The sequence below is a fragment of the Corvus cornix genome, chromosome 4, assembly GCF_000738735.6.
Source record: "Corvus cornix cornix isolate S_Up_H32 chromosome 4, ASM73873v5, whole genome shotgun sequence".
NCBI classification, from domain to species: Eukaryota; Metazoa; Chordata; class Aves; order Passeriformes; family Corvidae; genus Corvus; species Corvus cornix.
The window spans coordinates 45,687,898-45,714,863 of NC_046334.1; the positions used below are offsets into that span (position 1 = coordinate 45,687,898).

A 26,966-nucleotide genomic window follows, 5' to 3' on the forward strand; every position below is an offset into this window, starting at 1 on the left:
TATAAAATACAATGACTGTGATAATGAAATATTTCAGACTGTTCACTTTACTTACTTTTCACATAGACATTAAATGTTACAGAGGAGCTGGCATCAGAGTTGGACACAAAAAATGTGTAAATGCCTCCTTCTGTTCCTTTTAATCGTGTAAGGTGAAGTTCACTTGTGTAACTGTAAAGGAAAAATTTAAGCATTACTAAGACACACAACTTGCTCTGAACAGGCAATTGCTGCACGGAAAATAAGAAGGGCATTTTCTGCACACATCGTCCATGCAAACACTCCTATCTTACATTATGACTGCGACTGCAATTCCAACATCCAGCAGTTTTGCCACTTCTAACACCCAGATGTGTGTCTGGGTAGCAGCTCAGCATCAGGCTCAGACCACATGCATGCATCACCACCTGCTCCTCTTCTCACTGAGGAGGGGACCCAGATTCACAACCTAGGCCACATGTTCTAGGTGCTTCACTGGATTTTGGGAAGACAAGGGATTAGGAGAGAACAGTGCCCAGCAGAAATAAAAGCATAAGCTTTTATCCAGAGCACTTGGGGTCTGCTGTGGCAGTGGAGGGAGTTTCTGCACACAAACGACCCTAATTCTCATTTTTGCTCTTGGACAGCAATGTAGGTGAGTCGTGAGTATACAGCATGCTGGTCCTCAGATGGTGTGGTTAGCGCGACGCTAATCCAAATCTAGGTCGGCAGACTTTACACCAGTTACTGTGGCAAGCCACACATTCTACATCTTTTATAGTCACAATTTTCTCACCATCCCCACTTTCCTCTTTCCAGAGCAGACCCTAGTCTGCTGTTCCAAAGTGAAATCGATATTTACAGCCATGCATATTACCTGTTATTGCCCACAGTCTTGAACTTGACATCATGGTCTGAGGAATTCTGTAATGTTTCGTTCATGTACATCCAGACTTCTTCCTTCGGTTTTGGATATGCCTCATATTCAACTGTTAAGTTTCCATTTTGTCCTGCATTTATATCTATTGTGGTATTCATTGTTGCAAACAAACGGACAAATCCTTTAGCTGATGGTCATATGAGGAGAAGAAAAACAATTTCAGGGCCATTTAGAAAATTGTGAGTACTCTAACCACACTTAGACGACTTCAAGATCAGTGATCAAACATACAACTGTGAAACAGGAAATCTTATCTGCAGAGCAGAACTCAGACCCTCACCTGCCAAACCCAAGGCTACTAGCTACATGTAAGCATGAGGCACAGGACTTAAAGCAGCCTTGAGTGCTTTACCATAAATAATTCCATCTTGTGGTGAAAAATACTCTCTATATACTTTTGGAAAAATGCAAGCATGTATTTGATTCTACTCAAGTATTTCTATTTTTCCAAAAATTTGACTTGCTAACTGTCTGGTATGAAAAAAACATTACAAAAAAAGCAAGCTAAAATCATTTATTACAGTATACTAGAGTATTAAAGGTTTCTTTGTCAAGTGTAATTAAGAACAACATTACAAATGAAGCTATTAAAAGCTGTAATTAGAGAAAAATGTCCACAGGCCTAGATACCAATAATCTTAAACTAAGGCATTTCTGTACATCTGCTGCTGGGTCTTAATCTTTCATTTGGCAGATACTATTTATCACTGCGCAGTTCCATTCCAAAATATCATGTCTAACAACATCTTTGCTGTAGTGGTTTTAATTTCATTAATAAACCCATCAGATTGAGGATTCACTTTAAAAAGACTATTTTTTCAGTCCTATTACAGAAATTCATAAGGGAATTATCAGTTTGACAGGCAGATTGCAATTACTAGGAAACACATTTACTGAGAGCTTGAATTTAGACCTGAAGTCAATCTCAGATCCCTGCTTCTTCCCACTTTCTAGTAATCAAACTGCCGTGGCCAGCTGGGCACCCGAGCTTGGGAAAACCAGAGCCAGTGGGGCTTGGTGAAAGCATATGGATCTGCCAGAGCACTTGACAGATGCTTTGAAGAAGAAAGGATGAAGTAAATTCACAGCAGGCAGGTACGCTCTGAAATGGTCTCCATCATCAGAAAAGAGAAAAATATTTCAAATCTGAAAACGGAAGGTTTGTAATGCTTTTTTCAGTTGTCTGTATAAACACAGGATTCCCTATGCACGCTATATTCAAAATCAGACCCAACAGCCTTCAAATAAAATTTTATTATGATGCTATCGGTCCCTGTAATACAGTTCTAGTACCTTCTATAATTAGATAAATTAACTGCTAGAAAATGTAACTAGGAATTTACAAAAAATACACATTATTTCCTGTAAAACCTTTGGCTAATGTTAAAGCCATAGTGATGTAGTATCTGATGCAATTCCAGATCTCCCTCTATGTACACACCATACAGCACTTCCTAGGACTCTGGGAGCTGGCACACTTCAGGTGAAGATAGTCAGTTTGACAATAAATGGTGAAAGGTATCCAAAAGTTGGAGCTTATTTTATTTTAAGTCAAACTTGAGAGGGTGGAGAGAGAAAACTATCTCAGAAAGGAAAGATTCCACTTTTTCTCTGGCATTTTTTATTAAATACAAACCTTGCATTTTACTAAATAAAAATCTTATTTCCTACTTTTTATAGTGCCATGCTTTATTTTAAACCCCAGACTTTCCAAAGTCAATCCTTTTTAAAGCTACATTTGCATATGTAGTAGTACTAAGAATTTCTGTAGTTAAGAACTTCCCTCCTCTTATAATAAAAGCTTTCACACTGATCCCCTTGGGGAGAAGATTTTCTTTCATACTTCACACTGTTTCACTCTTTTACATATGAATGTAGTCTCTCCTGTAAAAAAAATGAGGAAAACATCCCTGTCATTGTGAGCCCTACCACTCGACCAGCACAACAAGGTTAAGGGCACTCAAACCTCTGCCTATTTGCTCAAGATCTGACCCACACGGGTCAAACACTTCTGTTTTCTTTACGCTACCAGGGAGAGCAAAACAAGCAGTGTTGCCGGAGTGCGTGTCTGTGCAGCAGAAAAACAGATTTGAAAAGGAAAAAAAGAATCCAAGGCTACACTTCCCTCAGTTACTAAACCCTTGAATGGTACGGTACTGGAACAGTTGTAGCAACTACACAGACCAGAATGATCTTATTAACTATACCAACATGTTCTTAATTGTACTCAATTTATCAAATGATCAGATTTCAGCAGCTTTAAAATTCAAAAGGCACTGTGTGTCATCCAAGTTAATATATAGTAGACTCTAAACACATCTGTTATTAAACAAGAGGAGGAAGGGAGTTTGCTCACTGTTTAGGGACATGATCCAAAACATGTAGAAGTGATGGATAGTGGGTTTAACAAGGGGGTGACCTCCGGAACAATTTCATGCTGTCTATGTACACCATGACATTGCTCACAGCATTATTTTAAATAGAGGTATAAATATAGCTTCTACGTAAAAAACATTGACACGCTGTCAGTGAAATTCCCCATGCTTGGAAGGCAGGTACTGAAGATGTGCTTTGCGCTTGTGCTGCCAAATTACTTAAGCATAGGGACAGTACCAGGCAAAGGTAAATTAGCTGCTTTGTTAAAACCCGTTTAAATTTTAGATTGAATTCGGAAGGATGAGACACCAGAGGGACAGAAACACTGTTGGGTGGTTGTTCTAGTATCACTTTAGAATAACGAGCAAAGGGTTATAGAAATTAAGGCAGCCATACGCACCACAACTTCCTGAACCATCCCATATGGTACCAGTCAGCAATAACCTTTACAGAAAAGCAACTTTACTCACTGAGGTTTGAGGAAAAAGAGAGAGAACGAAGAGAGACTCCCCAGTGTTCTCACTTTTCATCTCCTGCTCTTAGAAATGTTAAGATTTCTACAAGAAGCATTTACCTAGAGCTTTCAAGGTTACTGTGGCATTGGTTTTTCCAAAAGCGTTTTCTGCTTGGCATGTGAATTCTCCAGAATCATTAACTCCCACTGAACGGATGTTCAATGTTAATTTCCTTTCATATCCATAATCACCCAAATTTCTGCTTTTGCTTGTAACAATCTGTCGGTAAAAAACAATTAACATCTAAAACACTGTGTATGCATCATCTTTCCTAGATAAATTAAAAATAGGAGTAATTATAACTTTGCTATATTAATATTCATAACTTTAAACTGGAATAATAAGCCAGCACGCCAAACCTGTCACTAGAATCTCTCCATGCAAAACAAGTGTGTGATCAGCTGCCTTTGGGAGATAATGTCCTCTCCTAAGTCTTATCCCCTCCCCTTGTTTTTTTTTTTTTCCCCCACAAGCTCCCTTCTAAGGCAAGAATGTGGGGGGACATGGGGTGTGGCTGGGGTGAATTTGGGGCTGTGCTCACCTGCCCCAAGAGTTCCAAATGGAGGAGACCAGCCCAAGCCAAAGAACTATAGCTGTAGCTTCTTCACATGTTCCCATTACCTAATGACAAGTCTGTTGCACCCAAGGTCAGACCCAGCTCATTCTGCCTACATTTCCAATACTGAGAAGGTGAAAAACCAACTGAAGGTTTTATTTGCACGAACAGCACTTCTAACTGTAGGGCTTGATGCAAAATGACCACTGGATCCTGATTTTCCTAATGCTCAGAAGCTGCAGCTCTTGTATGAAGTCATTGCAACTCAGAAGTGTGGTTCACCACTCAAGCGGTGCCTGAAGTTCAGCAGACTCTCTAATGGCTGCAATGCTTCCCGGAGAATGACAAGAGACAATTTAAAGTCTTGGGGCTTCATTTTAACTGTGTTGCTCTATGTCCCAAGGCCACAGCATCTCCTGATTGCAGGCATGCTGCACAGAGCCCTACCGGCAGCAGACTATACACAGCATCCTTCCTCTGGTACCCACTCTGATTCTTGGTCCATAGAAATCTAAATTTATTAATCTTAAAAGCAACTGGAAATTTCATTCTCTTAAATATGTCATGATTCTATACATATGCGTAGAAAAAATAAATGCTTTGAGATATTGACTTGAGTCTCTGTGAGAATGTTCGGTATGGTTGGGAAGACTGATAAAATTTACACTGATTAATCCAAACGCAGACCTGGACTTGTTATGATTTTCTAATTGAATTACTGCAATTCTTGGATGTTCCAAGAGCTTCTAGATAAATTAAAGCTTCTCAATGCAATTTTGATTTCTCCTGAGTTATAATAATCACAAGAGAAGTGTATTTAGTATGGATGTGCTTGTTAGTAACCAGTCTCCTAATTTTCCAAAGCGGTGGTAACTTCAGTCATACATGGAAAAAGCATTTCAGTCTTTTTCCTCTCATCTATTCAGGACAAAATGTAATTCCAAATCTACTTAAATATGAAATTTATGTGTTCTCCTTCAACACAAAATTCAATTTGATAGTATTTCAAAGACAGCAACTCCTACTATTTACTAGAAAGGACAGAAAAGTCAAACTTATTGGGAAAATACTTTCCTTGTGGCTTTTACACATTAAATAAAAAATTATAAAGCACAAAAAATGAAGGGAATTTCATCAATCTGTTACACAGGAAAGGGAGGGGAATGAGAGAAGAAATTAAATTCTCAGATAAAGGTCCTGGCACAGGAACAAAAGCGGATCTGCATGTCCCAAGCCACCTTTGTGTCACTTAGACCTTCTCAATGTTCAGAGCTGCAGGGTGGGATTTCTGGAGCAGCAAGCACTTAGCAAGAACAGCTTTACCAGAGCTGGTGGATTAGCTAAGCATGGCATGCCCAGCCCCAGGGAACAGACTCCTGTTCGTTATGTGCCCAAGGAGATGTAATTTATCCAAATATCACAGGAGGCTTTTCTTCCATATACATGGGCTGAGAATTACATATTCTGGTCACTACCATTAGCAGTAAAAGATCAGTCAATTAGCATGGGAGTGTATATTGTAGGAGTTACTAAAAGGTCTTCACAAGGGCCTTTAATTAATTTAAATTTCAGGGTATACCCAGAAGATCAAGAAGCATTCTCAAAAACAACCCAATGTGTACTGCTCATTTCAAAGACAGAGCTGGCAGCACACTGGCTTACCAGGAAAGGGAATCTTTCTGCCTCTCTTCTGCAGAATAGTTGCAGTATCAAACTCTCCTGGAGCACTGAGCCTCTCAATAATTTAATCTGGTGATGCAGTCAGTAACTTCATCTATCACTGGCAGACAGAAGCCAGTTCACTGGTTCATTTTTCAGAGCTTTTCCAGTTAGTGAGGCACACCATGTAATTTAAATGAATTAATCATTCCTGCGAATGCTTACTACTATTCCTGTCACACACACAACCCCATGCTAATTAGCAGGTATTTACTGTTAATGATAACAACTAGAATATGTAATTTGCAGTCCATGTGTTGATATTTGCAGCTCCCATTGATTGCAATGTGATGTGTAGGCACTCCACGCTTCCGTATTTAGGAAACCCAACAGAGGTCACCTAAACTTCACATTGAAGAGCCTAACTTTAAATTCTTTTTGAGAAGAGAAGCCCATGCAGATGCTTTTCGTCCCAGCCATCCTCATGGGCACAGGACAGCTGTTGCCCTCTCACCAGTCTGTGGGATACTGAATCTTTGTAAATGCAACAAATCAAAATCAACACAGCATCAGGTACCCAAGACAAGCATGTGAATGTCTACAGAGAGTCTGTGAACTGTGCTGAGACACACGATACAATTAAAGGAACTTACCCCACTTTTGTGAGAAATCCAACTAGCTTGTACACTGCTATCCACATCTGTGATTATGCATGTAACTTCAAATTCTTCCCCTTCTTTGAGAAGCTCATAGCTTTTTGATAAGGTGATGACAGGAAGAGTTTTGTGAACTGGAAAACAATTTAGAAGTTTATTACTTTTCATTAGTCTCAGCTCTTCCGAGGGGGATAAAAATCAACAGTCATTAATTAACTTTCCAATAAAATCAAGATTCTGATATGTATTAAATTTTTTTAAACGTATTACACAGTTGTTCCTTTACAATAAGCACATTTCTGCCTCAACCTCGCATCAAATTACACTTAAGAGTTAGATAATACTTGTTAGAGCATAGCAACTTGCATGAATAAACTTGAATGATGTTGAACCATCAGTGAGACAATTCGTTTCATGACAGTGATTAAAAAGCAGCACTCTGGAACTGAAAACATGGTAAGTATCAGTCACTGAAGAACAGCAGCCCAGCACTAACTGCAAATTTTAATTACAAAACATTACAGCCAACAGAAAGTACTGTGTGACAAGTCCCTGAAAAGCTCTGATGGACAGCCTAGGAAGGACAGGTACAGCTCAAGGACTTCTGCACATCTGTGCCTGAAAGCACCTCAACCTCTGCTCACAGTGATGGCTCACAGTTTGTCACCCAAGAATCAGGTGGTGACATGCAGACGTGGGGTAGCTGTACCCTGTTCTGCTTCAGGATGTCTTTCATCAACAGTCAGGTGTATCTGAGGACTACGTATCTCCTGCCTCTGCAAAGCTCTTCAGCTCTCCCTCTGTTCTGTTCATGGCTTGTTTTTCCATTTTCTTCATCCTTTCTTCAATTTTTCCCATTTTATTATACTCCAGTTAATTTCCCACTAGGGCTTTTACACAGGAAGACAAACTGTAAATGCAGATAAGGTCTTCAGACTCTCTTTCTACCTCTGACACAACTTTTGTAGTTGTCTTAGGTAAACTGTACAAAACTTAGGAAAACACCATGCTTGTCAGGCATTCGTACTTTAACAATAATGTTTTCCTCATGTTGCTGTAAGAAGCTACAGAAGAGAACAAAGAAACATGTTTGCTCTCTTCAGATATAAAGGCTCACACAAAAATCCCCCTCAGCATTCAGCATACCCAAGAGACAGGAGGATGCCAGTGCAGAAGGCATTCTGTGTTCTCATCTGCCAGAAACATTTCTCGACATCCAAAAAAAAGCCCGAAGTCCATAAAGCTCCTCATTGTTTTGAGAAGGGCTGTACATAAACACTCCCTGTGCTGTCGTAGCTGATGTGTGTCTGAGTACTCCTGCACAGCTCCCTGTTTCATGGATGCCTCTTCAGTCTTTCTGCACCAGAAGCTCACACCTGAGGGTCTGAGTGGCATGGTTATAACTACAAACACATTACGCACCAAAGCATCTCCAACATGTTTAAATGTTGAGCCAAGGAGAAAGTGGGAGTTTTACCTGGTGAACTCAATAAGGACTGAACACTATAGCACAGCAAATACAATACTGAGTGACAATGCTGCTGATGGATTTCAGCAGATGCTTCTACTTATTGCACGCTTCCTTCCTAATGGAGAAGGTGGGCAAAATGACAAGGTGCCCTCAGCCACCTATGGTTGCCCACCATCAGTGGTTTGCTGACAATGGTACCAGGTCAGCACCCTTCCATCTGAAGTCATCACTGAATCACACCACTAGAGATTTTTATCCTGTAAAAAAGTCCAATACTACAGCCTCCATCTTCCTATGTCAGAGAAAAATCAGTTATATCAACCAGCTGGTTTCTTTCTTTGGCCATCACTGAAGAAACAGTTGAAAAAAACCCCACTTGTTACAGAACAAACGACACACAGCAAGAATGGATTTGATTTTTGTTTGTCAAAGAAGAATGCCAGAGCTGCCTGTACTGATTAAACTTTTGTTCTCATTAATTGACATTTAGTAGTTATTAAAGTTCATTGTATGAGAATTTCCAAATCATCAGGAAAAGAAGATTTAAACTTGCCACAGCAGACTCCGCACTTGAGATGGTCCCCACTGCTCAACCTCTTGCCCCACCACCAAGGAGAATGGGCAGGTCACACATGGAGCAAATACCAGCATATGCCCTCATCATGCCACAGGGCAGCTCTCCTTCACCAGCACGAGGGGATGTGCTGCTGTGGCCTGGCCTCAGCTCCCAAGCCCTGGCACGATGCAGGCAGCAGGGATGAGCACACCAGCCCGCTGGCCCGAGCCGTGCTCCCCCTCCTTCGGCAGCAGCCTCAGCTGCAGCAAGAGGTGGCTTCATTCCAAGTGTCCAGGGCTACACAGAGAACAAACTCATTTACTTGCCCCTGAGGAAATGCCAAGCCAGCCTGGCTTGCTGAACTGCTCCCTCCACTTCCCTCCTGGGTGTTTATACAGCCCAATAATGACACACAGCCTAAGTGTAGGCTCCAAACTGCCCAGACAAAACTGGCCTGTAAAGTCCTGCAGACAGACATCGGGCCTCTCCTTCTTCCCAAACCCACCTAGGCACCCAGCCCTAGGGCACAAGGGGGTCTGAAGGTCAAGTGTAGGGTATCACCAACAGGTTTGCCAAGTGTAGTGCTGCATGCAGCAGCTCAGCCACAACGCAGTCCCCATCATGATCTATGCACACAGCTGTTGTGATCATCTTCACTCAATAATAAGAAGACAAAGACCTTCTCCTTTCACAAGCTCTGCTTCTCCACCAAATCCCTTTTCTTTAATGCCATCAATCAGCTCCTTCTACTGTCACTTGTGGGCAACGTACAAAGGAGTCAGGCACCAAAATAATTTTGCCTGCTTAAACCTGTCCAAACCTCAGGGTGCTGGTTTGCCCTCAGAATTTAACAGCATAACCCACATTTCTTATAATGATGAAAAAAACGCCTGGAAATCACCAGGAACAGAAAGCAAAACTCATCATAGCCAAACCTTCTGAGCACAGCCACAAGTTAAGTGTCACGAGATCAATCTGTGCCCTGACACAACTGGCCCAAAACAAGCTTTCTAAGCTCACCACTTTCCTTTGGACAGCAGTGAGGCTTCACACACAGCCCTTCCTCTACATCTCCTGGGAGGTGAGGAGTAAAATCAGGCTCTCTACAAGAAGGCAAAAATCCTGTGTTACCTGGTCTCACATTCAGGAAAATCTTCTCTGATATCTTCTCAACTCCATTGTGCTTGGCCAAGCACTGGTAGCAGCCCTTGAATGACCTCTGTAAGTTCTTTATAACAATGCCCTTCTGGGGATTGGGAATGAACGTCATATTTCTGGGGAGACGTTTGCCATCACATTTTTTCAGTGTGAAATTCGCAACATTTGGATCTGTTAGTGGGCACACTAGCAGGATGTCACTGTCTTCCTTTCCGTAGATCAGAGAATCAACAAGAAAGAGCACATTTGGATCTATGAAGAAACACAAAGATCTGTCAGAGAAGCTGGCATGGGAACTTCTGATGACCCTAACTCTACAACTGGGCACTTGTCAAAGAGAGTTTCTTTTCAGCCAGTAAAACTGAGTATTGCCTAATTCATGTTTACCAAGAGACATTAAATTTTGTCCTAAAAGAGCAGCATGACAGGAGACGTGCAGTAGCATTCAATACCAGGTACACTAAAGAATCATTCGCACTAAAAATAAGCTTACTGCTTTTTTATTTGGAGATGGAGGGAGTTTTTTGCCTTGTTTAGGTCCAAAATATCCCCACAACAGTAAACAGATTTTCACAGATCACTAAAAGTAATTTGCTTTTAGCTAGTGGCAGGGCTGTAAAGTTTCATGCCCACGGGAGGATTTGGAAGAAATTTATGAGCAAATGGAAGTTGAAAAGCACCTAAATTATGGTTTTTCACTTCTGTAAAATACATAATCTAAATGAACACACATTGTTACCAGAGGAAGCAGCAAACAACTTCTCTCTTTCTCTCAGCTCCCTGAAAGCAGAGATTATTTTTAGCCTCCTTAGAAGAAAAATTGGGCATACAAACAGCATATCTGATTGAAAAATCATCATCACATCTTTCACAAGGTAACTTTCCTATAGCATTTCATCTCGGCCAACCACAGCACACAAACATATAGTACTTCAAACACTTTTACAACCAAAGTTGAAGCCCATGATATGTCATGACCTTGAAATACTAAGAAGCTGGCAAACACATAAATAAAGGAATGTGTGATGACAAACACTCTGTAAAAGTTTATTTCAGATTCCATCTGCCCTCTCTACAGAGGAGAATGAATTAAAAAAACAAAAAAAAAGAGGAAGGTTTTCTTTCCTTTTTACAAACATGCTTACAACCTGAATGATTACAGATCAACAAACCATGGCTTAACAAGGAAGACTGCGAGAATTTGGTTAAGATAATGGACAATGTGCATTTGGTTTAAGACAAGAAGTACCAGGCTGAAAATGAAGCCTGGGATGTTTATGTAAGCAATTCACTATATCAAGGGGTTCCTCATCACTGAACAGAGAAGTTACTGGCTGGTTTCTAGCTTAGAGTGAGGGTGTAGCTTTGGCTGAATTTGATACTACCACCCAAGAAGCCCCCACAAACTACAGGTTTTGAAGCATCAGTCTAGAATTAGAGGATGGAGACTACTAAGAAATGAAAAAAAAAGTAAAGCATTTCTGAACAGAATCAAAATGTGACATTTTGCACATAGAGACCTTAAAAGAAATGCTATGACTAGCTGAGCAGGAAGAGGATGGATTAAAAGTGCTCATCTAAATGTCCCTGCTAACAGACATACCTGATTGCTTTCTACTCAGTCCCCTTTTCTCCAATACAGACAGAACCAAGATATCTTCATTATGCAGAAAGTATGGCTCCCCACAACTCCAAAAAAAAGAGAAATTTTTGAAAATAGAAAGAACAAAGACCTGTTTCACTAACAGCTGAAACTGCGGGGAAGGTCTTGACTGGAGAAGGTAACATCGTTGAGGTGCACCCCTTGCATCTTCAATTCCCCTCTTGAAGGGACTAGCACAGTCAGAAGACATGAAAGGACTTCCTATGGGGAATCCAGACAAAAACAAGGCTGTTCATGCTCATGTTCTTCCTTCATAGCCTTCTACGCCAGGGACATCTTGGGTTGCACTTGCCTTCTGGGCATACTGCAGGTTTCCAACACAAGATATAGTGGTGCTTATCATTGCTTCCTTCTGAAAAGACTTGAGATCAAAATCAAGACATTTTTCTGTCTTATGCAGGAGTCTGAACTGGGCTTGCTTGGATTAGGATAAAAGCTGCTTTTATAGATACAACACAGGTGCTTTCTGCCGTAACAGAAAGGTGAAAAAGGTACACATCCACAGTCTGTCAACACTGTGTCATCCTTGGTCACAGAAACAGAAGAAATTTGGATTTTGTAGGTTCAGAAGAACGTAAGATATCAACAGATGCCACCATTTTATGTGTCACTATGCAGGATCAAGGTCCTTGGTCCTACTCTCTCTTCACTCCCAGTTTTACAAGCAGAAAAGTATAAGGGGTGTTTGTGGCAACCCCACAAGCAGCAGAGCATACGACAGCATCTTACAGGTGGTATAAGACGTCATTAAACCACGCCTATTGCAAAATGATGGTCAACCTCACAAACATACTTATTTCACTGCCAGGAACTTGTCAAAGTGAAGGTGGCACGTTTTTCACACAACTGAGACAAAAAAGATAGCAACGTGTTGTATGAGGGCCACACAACTTCCCTGATGTGTGGTAAGCATGCTCAGGAGAGCTGCCTGCTATCCTAAGGTGAAGGAGTCACTCATGTAATGGAAAACAAAAACATCTCTATGATCATAGCTATCTGGGATAATTACCATGACCTTCAGGAAAAAAATCATGGTAGGTAAAGTCAACACTATTTACCACATATAGGTAAAATACATGTCAGATTTCCTTTAGTCATAGTCTCAGAGAAAAACAGAAAGTCAAGAAAACTTATCCATGGTAGCTGCATGGCTATTTGGAGAACCCAGAGCAGTTAAAGGAGCACTCTTTAAATTGTGTGGCCACTATACCAGATATCTTCCCTGGAGAAAATAACCTTCGCTGTGCTGCGCTTTGCTATGCTGGTATCTCCCTGTCTCAGAGAACAACCTTGCAGTAATTCTCAAAGGACTAGCGGGGTTCAGAGGAGGCTCTTTTGAGACAACCCCTGTTGGCCAAGTAATGCTGTCTTCAAGAAAGTGGATACCATAGGACCTTTTTTCTATTAACTGTTTAGGAGACCACCAGATTTATGGGAAGGGGAAGCAAAATAACCATTTTCCTTGGAAAGTAAATGGAGTGCCAGGCATGGTAAACTGTGAACTTGGGGGCAGCTGATGCAGACATAAATCAGAAGAGAAGGAATCTGAAGAAAACACTGCACAAAGAAGAGCAATAAAGGATTGAGAAATGTGTCAGAGCAGAAGCACTTTTTTCCTGTCTGAAACATTTCTGATCAGTCACAAGGTAGATCAGAAGCTGGAGGCAGAGGAATCATCACTGTTTGCTGGCTTAAGCCTCGGAGGACAGTCTCAAAAGACCAAATCCTTTAGGCTAACTGCCTCAGTAAATTAAAAGCTTGGGACCAAACCTTACATGACTCCATACTGATGGATGGCACAGAATTAAAAAGACATTTCTACTTATTTCTTACTTCTTCACAGTATAACTGACTCACACAACAGACTCAGGTCACTTAGGTAGCGTCTAGAAAGGGAGCTCAGATAAGCACGACCACAAAATTAACGGGGATGTAGAGAAGAAGTCATCCAGAACTTTGTGCTGCTGACAAAGGCCATTGCAAGCAAAGCAGAGAGTGAGGTTTCTTCCTACTGGACAGGGAAGAAGATTTCTTCTACCCAACTGTGTTCTGCCTCTGAACTTCAAACTCATTCCCTCCTCCAACATTTACTGTCCTCTTATTTTGGGAGTGAAGATGGGGGGCTGAGGAAGCAAAAATAATGCCTTCATTGATATTTACCTTTAACAAAAACATAGTAAGAGGAGACAATACTCCCTTTGCTTCTGCATGTGTATCTGCCTATGTCTCTGACTGTTGCATTTCTGGTGTGCCACTCTTTCTCACTGGAACTCCGTGCTTTTGCCGATGGGTCTGAGTTCTGGAAATTCCATGTCACAGGTCCCTCCTCGTTGCACGTCAACCTGAATTCCTCCCCTTTATTCACAACCTGTAAAGACTCTACATGGGACAGCGAACCACCTGGAAAAAAAAGCACAGAATAGAATGTCTGTCAATACAACACTCTCTTTTCTTCTGCAGCAAAATTTTATTTATAGCTGTATACATGCAACTAATATTTTGGGAATTATTTCTTAAAAATACTAAGCTGGAATGGCACTATGTTATTCTACAGACACCTTTTGGCTTGTGAGACCTTTGGCACACAGAGAAAATAACCTGTGCAGGTGGAAACTGGCCTCTAAAAAACCTTTTGAAATTAAAGTTTCAGATGCACCACTCTCTGCAATGTTTTGGCTTTTGAATGGGAACAGACCCAAGCTATTTAAAAATTAAATTCAAGAACATATGAGTCTGATCCTACATGGCAACACTTTTAATCATTCTTTGTCATTTACTCAGTATGTTGCCAAGAACTGAAGTTTTCCTTGCTCAAGAGTTATCTTTTTATAACTGCTCTCATGTATTCAGATGCTCCACTCACACTCGTGAATTAGAAGTGTCCAGTTTAATGAAGGCATCAGTACATGCTTTCCACACTTGCTTATTTCTTTACCTGAAGTGCCAATTCAACATTTCTCACGTTAAAAAAAAAAAAATCATGCAAAATATTCTTCAAGTTTTCATCCCAACACCACCAAATTAGTTTCACTGAGGCACCAAACTCCCAGTCACCAAAGCTGCTCTAATTGACCATTTAGCTTCTTTTTCACTGAACACGCCATAACACAGTGTTTTAAAAGTTCTTACAAAATAAAGCTCTGTAGAATCGGCAGCTCCAGTTCACAGTTCCCAACTACTTCCCAACTGTCTACACAGAGAAAGGAGCACATTCAGGCTTTTCTGGCTCTACTGTTAGGGTAAGCCAATCAGGGGGTTGCTGAGTTAGCATACCCATGGTTTGAAAGTCTTAGTGAGCCTACAAAAATGAAGTTCACAGTCAAAAATCCAGAGAAATTCTCAGTTATGGACCTACTTGCACATCAGAAGAACATACGCAAATATTGAGGTGATCTTGCAGTAACAAACCCTTCCCCTTTCAGAGTAGCTCTTCAGTCCTACAAGTGATCCTTAGCTTACAATGACTGTGCTGTTAGCTCATGTCACAGAGTTGTACAAGACTGTACAACATCCATGTGGAGTAGCAGAGTCATGCCAGTGAAAATACTACTTGCATGCAAAAACACACTCTGCACCTCCATTCAGAGGCTGAATTTCCCTACCCACACAGATAACAACAGACGTTCAAGAAAAACAACTGGATAAGTAGTTGGGGTGAGGTTATACACTCCAGACTTAATTCACTCATCTCACGGCTTTAGTCATTCTTAAACTATATACTGGATTAAGACCAGGTCAGGTAACTGCTCCTCTTCCTGACAAATCCACCACAGAGTAGGAAGCAAAGCAAGGTCAGACCACCTGCAGAGACTAATTACTTTGTTTGTAGTCTGGAAGGAGCCCTCCTTGGAATTAGAATTTATCAGTGTTAAACTCAACTGGCACTCATTCTTCCAGTGTCACCAAGTAATTTTCCACATGAGGTCCACTAATCCTGCATATATGCTTCCATGACTGAATGCACAAACAACCACCCTAAAAATAAAAATCACCAGAAAAATGCAGAAAAAAAACCCTATTAATTTCAAATCTGCTACCTCAAAGTGTAGGTGTGTGTCTGAGCTGTGGTACAGTAGCTCGAACAAGAAGAGTGAAAGTCCAAGGTCGCAGAAGCACAAGTCCCAAGTCAGCAATGGCACAGTAGACAGGAACGCTGGAAAAATCCTTTGCCCTGGGCAAAGATGTGCCTGACTGCAGGGCTGAGGCAAAAAACCTCTGATTTTCAAACCCCTCAGATCAGAGCCAGTAACTTTTGGCATGTGAGAAGACAGAAGACAAAGATCTCTGAGAAGGGCTCCTGAAAGACCATGCAAGTCCTTCATGGGGTTGTCTTTGGAAGACTTCTCTGCTGCTTCCCACAGACCACAGGGCACTTCAAGTGACAAATTACATGAGCTGCATAAGACAGCAGAAGTGTGGTGTGGTATAGCTATTCTGGCACTAGCTTCACAGACGAGTCAGGGAAGATGGAGAAAGCAAAAGATGTGGACAACCTTCACTGGAATCACTCCATGCCTGCAGCCAGCAAGGTCTCAGCCCGGGCTCCGCCAGGGAGGTGCACATGTAGCTGGACTGGGATGGCCCCCACTGCCCGTTGTCTCAAGGAGCACAGTCCTGAGCAGGTCACACAGCCCCTGCCATGGAGCAAATACCAGCATATGCCCTCATCATGCCACAGGGCAGCTCTCCTTCACCAGCACGAGGGGATGTGCTGCTGTGGCCTGGCCTCAGCTCCCAAGCCCTGGCACGATGCAGGCAGCAGGGATGAGCACACCAGCCCGCTGGCCCGAGCCGTGCTCCCCCTCCTTCGCAGCAGCCTCAGCTGCAGCAAGAGGTGGCTTCATTCCAAGTGTCCAGGGCTACACAGAGAACAAACTCATTTACTTGCCCCTGAGGAAATGCCAAGCCAGCCTGGCTTGCTGAACTGCTCCCTCCACTTCCCTCCTGGGTATTTATACAGCCCAATAATGACACACAGCCTAAGTGTAGGCTCCAAACTGCCCAGACAAAACCGGCCTGTAAAGTCCTGCAGACAGACATCGGGCCTCTCCTTCTTCCCAAACCCACCTAGGCACCCAACCCTAGGGCACAAGGGGATCTGAAGGTCAAAACCAACAGGTTTGCAGAGGAAAACGGACCTGTTAGAGGTAGCAGTGTAAAGATTAATGTTGTAATTGACCTACTACGCGAGGATGGATCTGTCAAACCATACACATCACTGCGTTGTGTGTAAATTCGGACAGGTTCTGCAGTAACAAACGCTTCCCTTCATGAAGGCCAGCTCAATAGTCCTACAAATACTCACTGCCATGTCCCTCTGATGCACAGGACAGAACAGCACTGCACAGCTGGACTGGACATCTAATGGCCATGCCTGAGCCAGGGGGAACGTTTTTCAAAACCCAACACCACTTGCATGCAAAAACACACTCTGCAGCTCCATTCAGAGGCTGAATTTCCCTACCCACACAGATAACAACAGACGTTCAAGAAAAACAACTGGATAAGTAGTTGGGGTGAGGTTATACACTCCAGACTTAATTCACTCATCTCACGGCTTTAGTCATTCTTAAGCTATATACTGGATTAAGACCAGGTCAGGTAACTGCTCCTCTTCCTGACAAATCCACCACAGAGTAGGAAGCAAAGCAAGGTCAGACCACCTGCACAGACTAATTACTTTGTCTGTGGTCTAGGTTTTGGAGGAAGCCTTTGTCCTCTCCCCATCTCCCCTGGATGAAGATTTACCAGTGCTAAACCCAACAGACGAGTCCACCAGCACCTGTTTTTCCAGCACCACCAGAAATTTTCCATGAGTTCCACTAATCAATCCCCTACATAAACTCACATGACTCAACATATAAAAAAGTATCCCACAAAAAATAATTGCCAGAAAGATTAGAAAAACATAATTTCATCTTTTTATTGAATATTTATTACTCTTACATACTCTTTCCCCTAGCTCTCATCCTATCCATTCAAGTTAGGAGCTCAAATTTCTGCAACACTTACTATCAGAACTATCTAGTAAGTTACTGAAAAGTTTTTGAAGGTAGTAAACAACACAGCGGAGCATGACCTGTCCAGATGAACAAGAAATATGTTATGTACCAGAACTGGGAAAAAAAAAAAAAAAAAAAGAAGAGGAAATAAGCACACTTGTGGTGAAGTATCACTCATATTTTGAGATGATTTTGCTATGGTTCCTTTTACGCAGTCTATGAATTCTCAGCAAAACAATTTACAAACTGAATAATGCCTTGTGCAAAGGATTCCCAGAGTGTAAAGGGTTTTCTTCTTTTGCCTTCTGAAAATAATGTCTCTTCAAGGAAACTATGACAGTGTAAGGACAACCAGTTGTAAACACAATGACTATTAGATTTGCTTCATATTATGCACCAAAATATCAGCTGTCTTTAAAAAGAGAATTAAAATGGTGTTTAGAAAGATGAGAATGACTTTCTATCTTCTTTTTAGAGGAATAATTAAGTGACAGAAATCTGAGAGTTTAACTAACAACTTGTAATCTGGTGTACTAATCCCCACAGCATGTGTCCATCTGCTCTCTCATCATCTTCTCCCAGACTCACATCTGAGACTGCTCTATCTGTATGGCACCCGAGTGATAGGGCTCTTTCCAGGCCCCTGTTGCTCTCAGGGACTCCAGTAACATCGACCATGTAATCATAGCCATGACACCAAGACTCCTAATTCAGGAATCAATTGTGTTGGCAGTATATATGCCAGAGAAAAGAGATCTCCCAAGTGCCAAACCCCATGGGATACAGTGTTTGCTGTCTCCTACCAGAGCTCTGTGTTCAGCCCAGGTGGGATCATGGCTTTACGAGTCACTAGCAGGACTATAATGAGCAATGAGATGGAGGAACACACTGCTATGTCCCCACGGAAGTTTTCCAGGCATGCGTATGCATCCTTAATCTGTTATCTGCCCCACACCTGGGCATTTCTCCATTCTCTCTCCACCTCTTTACACCTTTGAAAAGGAGGTGGACTACTACTTCAATATTCAGCTGAGTGTCCCCATCTCAGTGAGGTCCACCTGAGCAGGGGAACAACTCAGGGCAAGGAGAAGAGAGGAAACCTGTCTTCTGCCCACATGGGTCCTGTGGTCTCAAGTGGGGCAGATAATCCCACTGTTGATCACAGAATGTGGATCCCACCATGACACACTCAACATTCCCCATACACTGCACAGCCAGAGTACCACACTGGGATTCTGGATGATCCTCTAGAGTTGTCCTCAAGGGCAACTACAGCGTGTAGTTACTATATGCTAACAAAAACACACTGATAATGGCAAATATTTAATAAGTCACAATTTAGAAAAACTAAAATAAACTGCTAAGCTCAGAGTTGGACAGCCAAAGATCCATTTTGGATGTACTAAATTTGAGTCCTACAGCTGAAGAGCTTCGCTTCCACAACCCTAACTTCTCCTTGTAATATAACAAACTTGAGTTAAAAACTACAATGCTGGGATCACTTGTAAACAAGGCTGTGTAACTGAAAAAGAATATATGAATATATTAAAATGAAGGAAGAGGAAGGAAAGAGGAGGAGTACAGCAGTTGTGAATTCTGCATGCAGAAGGAACATCTGGAAAACCAGGCTGGAGGAATTAGAAATTCAAACAGCTCTAGATAATACTGATAGGAAATGCAGGTCAAATTGCAGGGATATGATTAAGGACAGCAGAATGCTCCTGTAACAATTAAGGGATGTGCAAACAACAAAAGCTCTGGCTAAGGAGTGAACCATCCTGGGGAAAAAAAAATACAGTTTATGCTGGAGCTTTTCAGCCTCAGAACAACACTGCTGTAGCATGGAAAAGCACATCAGGTGCAAGTCCACATCAAGCTTGCAAGCAACTGGAAACCATCTCCAGCTGCCAAGCAAACAAAGGATGTGGGACTGCCATGGAATAAGATGAAGAGTCAAGCACTGTGGATTTTATTCCCAGCTCTGCCACAGATTTCCTGCACAACCTTAGGCCAACAGGTTAGTCTCTCTGTGGCTGCTTCCTCTTTCAACTCTTATCTAAACATTAAAAGGAACAAGAAGTTTGTGGCAGCTCTGTAACACAACAGATTGCTTCCAAAGAAAAATAAAAACAAAAAACCCTGTGCCTTATCCCATGCCCTTCCACTTCAAAGTTGTGTCAAACATCTCCCAGGACAGAGGCACAGCACAGCTTTGCAGTGCAGTCACAAACTGCTCACATCCAGTACCAGCCTCTCTGCCAAGTCCACGGGACTGGCAGCGCCCTGCCAACAGGTTCATTGCTGCTCAGCAAGGGCAAATCCCTCACCCTGCCTCCTCAAGGGCTGGGGCACATTGAAAGGGCATGGCAGGCTCTTCTGAGCTTCTGCCTTCCCCCCTCGCAGCTGTCCATAACTTTCATAGTCATCATCATGTAAGCTGTACAAACACTGCACAACGAAAACAATGACCTGACTATGACCTGACGATGACCATGATTTCTAAAGCAGTTAATGCTTTTCTATCATAAATGCACAGAGGAGCTAAACGTCAAGTGACACAATGTCCACAACTTTCGTCTAAGATTGTGGGGATTGGATACAATTGGAGAGACTATTTTTTTCAGTGCCTATGCATTCTGGGCACTGCCTTCACTCAAGGGCTATCACACAGACCTCACTCACCGTGGTTTTTCATCTACAACAACATAAGAGAGCAGAAACAAGAGATATGCTTTATCAGTTAAAGTAGTAGCACTGCTGTAGATGCAATGGTCCAGGGATATCAGCAAGACATGGCTTGCAGGGAAGTAATATCCTCTTTTAGCATACCCAGCACTGCTGGAAAAAATGAACATGTTTTCAGACACACAAGTCCCCTGCAGGTCTGAAAGAAGAGCAGAAGCAAAACCATCTCTTTTACACAAGTGCAGAGGTCCTAGCCAGAAGCCTACTCAATCTTCTCTAGAGTATTTACACACAGGTCTAATTGAAGAGTATCACCCTTCCAACTCTGTCTCCTATTTGTTAAAGCCACTATGACAGTTGACATATGCTATGATGGACATGAATGTAGATCCTTTCAATTACATTTTCTTTGTCCTGCCATTTCATGCCCCAAGGAAAAAGATAAAGTGTCAAACTTGCATGTTAACCACACTGAAACAACTTAAAATTTATTCTGATGTATAAGTCTCCCAGATTTTTCAAAGGAGACATGCTATCATATGCTTACTTGTTTTATTCCACTTCACTAAACAGACACTCTCCCTTATGCTAAATGAAAAGTTTAGCAATGGCAAATGTCAGTTTTAAATTACTTGATCTGAAAGCTACATCAGATCCCATTTCAGCCAGGCTGTGGGGGAAAAGGTGGCTAGCAAAATAAACTATACACACCAACACCCACACTAGTGTCTTCCTCAAAGACATAGAACAAAAAATACCCAAGACATGACTGTCCCTGCAAGTGTCACGGACTCTCGGCATATCTGAATGACACAAATCCTTGCTGACTGTCTCCTCTGCCTCAACTTCTTTTCAGAGACTGAAAAATTATCTGTCACTGGACACATACTTAAGTCTAGGCTGATCAAGTTTCCCTGCAGAACTAAGCGGTTTGGTTTCTAACCCATCTCACAGGGTCAGTGCTATCTGCTGACCAACAGACTCTTCAATGCTGTGTTTTCCAAGCAGATACTAAGAGCTCACAAGCTTGTGCTCGCTCTGAAGTTTTGGATTCTCAGAAGCTACATATTACTAAGCAGAAAACCAATGGAGAGGATTAATGAGGGCTTTGACTTTTACCCAGCTGCATGAGGGCAACCCCTGTCTTCCCACCCAGCCCTGCTTGCCCCCTCACCCTGAAAGGGAAGGGGGCAAAGGAAGGGCACTGTAGAGAGCAGGAGGAGGGAGCTCGCCAGTGCAGCACTCAAAGGCGCAGCCAAGCTGACTCCATCTGCAAATAGCATTAAGGAGAAATGGAGATCTCCCACACAAAGAGCAAGTGTGGAACCAGCCAGCTGATTCCCACCCATGGCAAACCCAAGAGAGGAAGTGGCAGGAGGTTAGAACAAAGGTTGTCTTTATCATCAGTAAAGCATGGGGAACTACAGAGGCTGTGGCTGTGAGACACCCCCCTTTGCAGTGATGCCCCACAGTAAGCTTTCAGCTCCACAGTCTGCATTTGAACCTACATGGACCTGCCTCATGACACACCTCATGCCCTGGCAAGGCACTTCACAGAACAAGTTAAGAGGCACGTGGTGCTTACCACTTGCAGAGAAGAGAGCTCAGGAGACTGAGGGCACACCCAGGTACACCTGGACAGAGGTTATATATGCAGCCCTCCGAACAAGATGTGATGAATCAGGAAGAGCCAGTATCAGAGACAGGTGGCAAGATGACAAATCCAGCCAGCTCTATAGACCCTGTACATCCCACTCTCCGAGAGACATTCACAGGCTCTTCAGGCAGGACAAGCATGAGCACCTGGGACAATCGCTGGCTTGTGGGCGGAAGCCAGCAGATCCTCCTGCAGGGGGTCTTGTCACACCAATTAGTGATGTAGCTAACAGCTCAGTACTTCAGAAGCAGGCTTAGCAGAGCAGATTCCTCACATGACCTCCAAAACCATGTGAGAGCTGCCCTATGCATGCAAGTGCAACACTCCCTCAAGGCCAGGGACTGGGGAAAGCAACTGCACCTTCCAGAGACAGACACACCTTCCTCTTCCCCACTGGCTTTATTTCCCTTGCTGAGGTGAGGAAAATCCAGACATGCAAACAGGCTATTGCTCCTGCCTGCTGAGCACCTTGCCCTTTCTGACAGGCATCCCTCACTGTGCAAATAGAGGCATTTGTCAAAGGCAGACATGTAGCTGAATATAATTCTAGTCTAGCACACATACTAAATGGCTACAGCAGGATCAAACACCACGTTTCTTTCCAAGGCTGAGTACGGTACCTCCCTGAATCCTCTTTTCTTGAGAAGTCATGGCTTTGGGGCTTTTTCTGTTGTTTTGGGGTTTGTTTTTTGAAGGAGTACCACGTGCACTACAGTAGCCCAGTCACTTACCTCGAAGCAGTATGTGTGACAACCTGCACTAGGTGATTGATCCATTTCACTATATTACACTGACGCACTATAGTCTCTTCTACCTAAACTTCCCACCGTGGAAGGAATCTACAGGCAATGTATCAATGAATAAAACCAAACCCCATGCATGACTGATCTGCCAGGTTTGGTTTTTTTTAAGCTAGAATGGTCTGTGCTTACAACAACTACCTGATAATTCTTATTCAAAGAGAAATACAGAGGACATAAATATGTATATATGTACGCACACAAGTAGATTTGCAAAAAAAAAAAAGCAACTGTATGCCACAACACTTGCCAGTATTGAGATTTATACATTTAGACTGATCCTTACTCTGAATTATTGCCTTCTTCCCTCTAATTTCCAAAATTACTTATTAACCAGCTGTTCCCACAGTTAGTTTTGTCAGCTGTTAGACACATAAATAAACAAATTATAAGGTAAGTGTGGAGAATGATTAGAAGGAACCAAAAAGCACACTAATGCATAGCGTATTCATATTCAGCTGTCATGCGCCCCTTCTATTCCTTTAATGACTCTTTCTTCTCACTTCTCTTTGCTGACATTTACATTAAAAGGTGCAGTGTCTTTCAACTTCCATTTTGAACGAATGTTCCTTGTAATGAGCAACACAGGCTTGAAAGCATGCTTTCTGAAATGCAGTAAAAAGGTAGTTTTAATGAAGAGAAATGAGAAAAATGGAGAACAGTGAATCGTTTTGCCATCTGAATTAATGCCTATTTGGAAAAGGCTCAACTGAGGAAGGAGATGTAAGACTTTTGGCAATGCGAATTCTAATTATTTCAAGTCTTGGCAGTAATTTTATCAAATAGTAGCAATTTCATTAAAAGGTGCACTGGTAATCATCTACATAAGGCCTCCAGAGGGGAAAATATACCAATAATTGCATAATTATGTTATCACTGCTTGTATGATGGACCACATTAAATACCACAAAGAGGAACACTGCTTTTTACTTTCTCTAGATATTTAGTTCAGTACGTTTTCCTAGAAGATTACAGCAATAAACAAGACCTTCAGATTAACATGTTCACCAAATTTTGCAGAAAAGACACAGTTGTCTTTTATGTACATAATACTTTGTATTCTCTTTTCCTTCACTGAAAGAACTGATAGATTAATGAGAAAAATTCTGGGTTTAGTAATAAGACAGGGTATTTATACTGTTGTGTTACCAAAATAAAAGTCATTGCATCATGTCATGCAGGCACATGGCACAGGATCCATGTAAGAAGCAGGTTTTAGGGTATTTCCGTATTTGCCCATATAAATTACGTGTATCTATTCAGAGATTTTTGGTAAGTGTGCAAGAAGTTAGATTTCCCTTGTCTAAATTACACTTAAAACTTTTCTATTAAGATGTTGGTAAAAAATTCTTGTAAAAGGGTTGTTTTACAGACAACACCAAATCTAGTAAGTAGTTTTTTAGTGAGGTACCCAGCATATTACAGAAGTACCTTTGCATATGCCTTCTCAAGCTATGACTAGGACAGCTTCTGGAGGAGTCATTGGCACATTTTTCAGAACACCCTCAGGTGAAAAATTTCACCTCAGATAATCACACTAACACCCAGCAACATCTGTCACTAATGTTGTCTCAAATAGAAGTGCTTTGAATACAGAGACTTGGATATATTTCTGACAATTCGGTTTCATTTCCTCAGTCTTCTGGCAATGAGGTAAGTAACTCAGCTGTTGAACTTCATCTCTAATATCAGCCGAAGTCCAACGTGGAGTTTTTGCTTTTAAATTGTACTTTATTTTCTAGTTTACTTATAAGCCTTATCACAAATTGCATATACAGAGGTAGCTGCTTACTGAAAAGTAGTCCTCCTTCCTGCTCCAGGAGAGATACACATAAATAAACAAATTATAAGACTACTTAATGTGAGTGCAGCCTGAGTGCCTGCTTAAACAGGGAGTCCCATTTCAGGATCTCCTCTGAATATATCTAGCTTATAGGAGGAGACCACAGGGCTTACTTCTGCTCCTTCCATTTGACCTCTTTTATTGTGCTACATACCTCAAAACCTAGGTATGATAACATTAATACTACTGCAAAGTCAGCAGTTTTATGTATAATACCTGGAAGTCAGACATGCTATGGAATAGGAAACCTTAACAGCTTGTGTTAAAGTGAACACTACTGGGAGGAAGCTTGTATTTTGTGGAAGATAATAAAATTTCTTTTTAAAGTTAAAAAGTTATGCTCATCCAGGCATAGAAAGCACTTCCATGACATAGACAGTAGCAAACAAAGAAGCACCAAAAGTGAAGGAGAGAATCAGCCAGCCACTGAGCAGCAGAAAATGAACGCCTCAATATCAGGTCCTAGCACAGAATTGTATACAAGGCATACAAACAGAACCATTTCAGGTAAAAATACCCTATTAAGCTGCATATTTAATTTAATATTACATGAAAAGTAAAACCACAGCATTTTTGTAATGCAAATTTTCCTTTTAAAAGGTAAATATACTCAACAGTGATTTTGAAAATACAACAACATAAATTTAAACTTACAGCTCCCCTAATTATTAAAAAAATAAAAGAAAAAATTTATTCAAGCTGTACATTTGCTGTCAACATTTTAAAGATAATCTAACTACTGGATTCATCAAAGTCAGTTCCTGAGCACCTTTAGGCAGGTTGTGCTGCAGCAACAAACCAGCCTTTGGCATCTGGAGTTTCCTAGCATGTGCACAGAAAATATTTTCTTTATTTCAGTTCATTCAGTACAACTCAATTAAGCAACTAGTCCATTTAAAGAGGAGCTACTGATCTGGAGCTGAAAAAAACCATTAGTGTTTCTCTCTATTGCTATTCAAAGAATAAGGAGAACATGACGTGGACTAGTTCAAAATTTTTGTAGCATAGTGATTAGAAACCACCAGTTTTGACTACAGATAGGCCTTTCAGGCATTAATTCTTTATTTCAAAACATTTCTCAATGAGTTTTTTCTTCTGAATTGGCTGGCTTCTATGTGGTGCTATTTCTTTATCTAACGGAAGAACATTTCAGAATTCTTGTTTTCTTCACTGTAATCAATGCAAATCATCGGTAAAAATCAATTATCTAACACAATAAATGTCAGCATTTTCTATTTTCATACTAAAACATACACATGAAGAATCAAGACCAGTGTATATATAACAAGCTACATAATTGCTTAAATACAGGCACAGTGATTAATCAAAGTAAGTATAACATTAACTGCAAAGGCTATATTTAATTAAAACTCTCAGTGGTAATAAAGGAGGTTAAACCTTTCTTTGCAAAATGATTAAGTACAAATGCAAAACAGTTAAAATGAGGCTCACTGTTGGCTGATGCAAATCATGATTAAAATCAGATTTACAATGCTTTGAATCAAATTGAAGCACATAGTACAGGGGGAGGTAACTATTGAACCTGGAAACTGCATTTCTCATCTGCAGTCAGATGTCAATTTTACACATCATATCTGGAGGAAATGCAAACAAGTCTGAGAGGGCTGAGAAGAGCAGGAGGGGGAGGAGTTACAAAAGATACTCCAAAAGAAAATGTTGGAAAAGGTTTATCATAGAAAAGAGAAGCCAAAGTGTTTACATTGTCAATGCCTACAGTATTATTATAGAAAGGATGGTGATGAGCAGTTACTTATATCTAAAAGACCAGGAGAATAAAAAGATGGAATTAAGCAACCAGCAAGGGAGATTAGATATCAGGAGAAGCTTTTAACCTTTAATAACTATTTACGAGAAAAAACAGGTGGTAGACTCTGCAGCACAAATCTGCCTTAGAGCAGGTTAGAACAAAAGTCTGTGTGGGGAGATTTGCTCCATCTGACTACAAGGAAGAGCTGGGGACAGACCAGATCTCTGCAGGTATCCTCCAGCCTTACTCATAGAGTTCTATGGGAGCTTCCTAAGACTTGCCATGTCTCTTAGAAAACCAGCTGCAGGAAGATGAATGCATGAGAAACTCAGATTTCATCAGCAAGAATGAAGCTTCCAGTCCTGAGGGCTGCAGGCAAAACCTTCAACATGTGACATCAGTGCAGACATTAACTCCCAAACAAAAACCAGATTAAGTAAGAGAGCCATGTGCAAGTTTTAAATCTCATGATACCCGTCAGCAGGAATCTAGTTAGTTCTGAACGGCTTAGGTATGTGAACACCCCAAACATTTCTATTACACAGCTCACTGGGATTTTCCACCCCTTCAAAGCATGCAGGCTCTGAATGACAAGTTATAACCAACAAGCTTGACTTCTTTTTTCTGTGTGGCTTTTGCACAATGCCTTTCTGTAAAACAAACCCACTCCAGCCTTCTCTTC

General features: G+C 41.5%; 1 protein-coding gene across 2 annotated transcripts in view; it reads right to left on the reverse strand.

Annotated features, from left to right (window-relative positions):
* The window catches only part of KIT (KIT proto-oncogene, receptor tyrosine kinase), a 55,793-nt gene that overhangs the window by 23,675 nt on the left and 5,152 nt on the right, over window positions 1-26,966 (reverse strand). The window contains exons 2-7 of one of the 2 annotated variants that reach the window (XM_039551147.1): window positions 13,690-13,929; window positions 9,840-10,118; window positions 6,679-6,815; window positions 3,870-4,029; window positions 857-1,046; window positions 56-171 (exon numbers count right to left, since the gene is read on the reverse strand). In XM_039551147.1, coding sequence (XP_039407081.1) covers window positions 56-171; window positions 857-1,046; window positions 3,870-4,029; window positions 6,679-6,815; window positions 9,840-10,118; window positions 13,690-13,929 — 1,122 coding nt within the window. The remainder of the gene's footprint in view (window positions 1-55; window positions 172-856; window positions 1,047-3,869; window positions 4,030-6,678; window positions 6,816-9,839; window positions 10,119-13,689; window positions 13,930-26,966) is intronic. The other variant, XM_039551148.1, reaches the window with a different exon arrangement.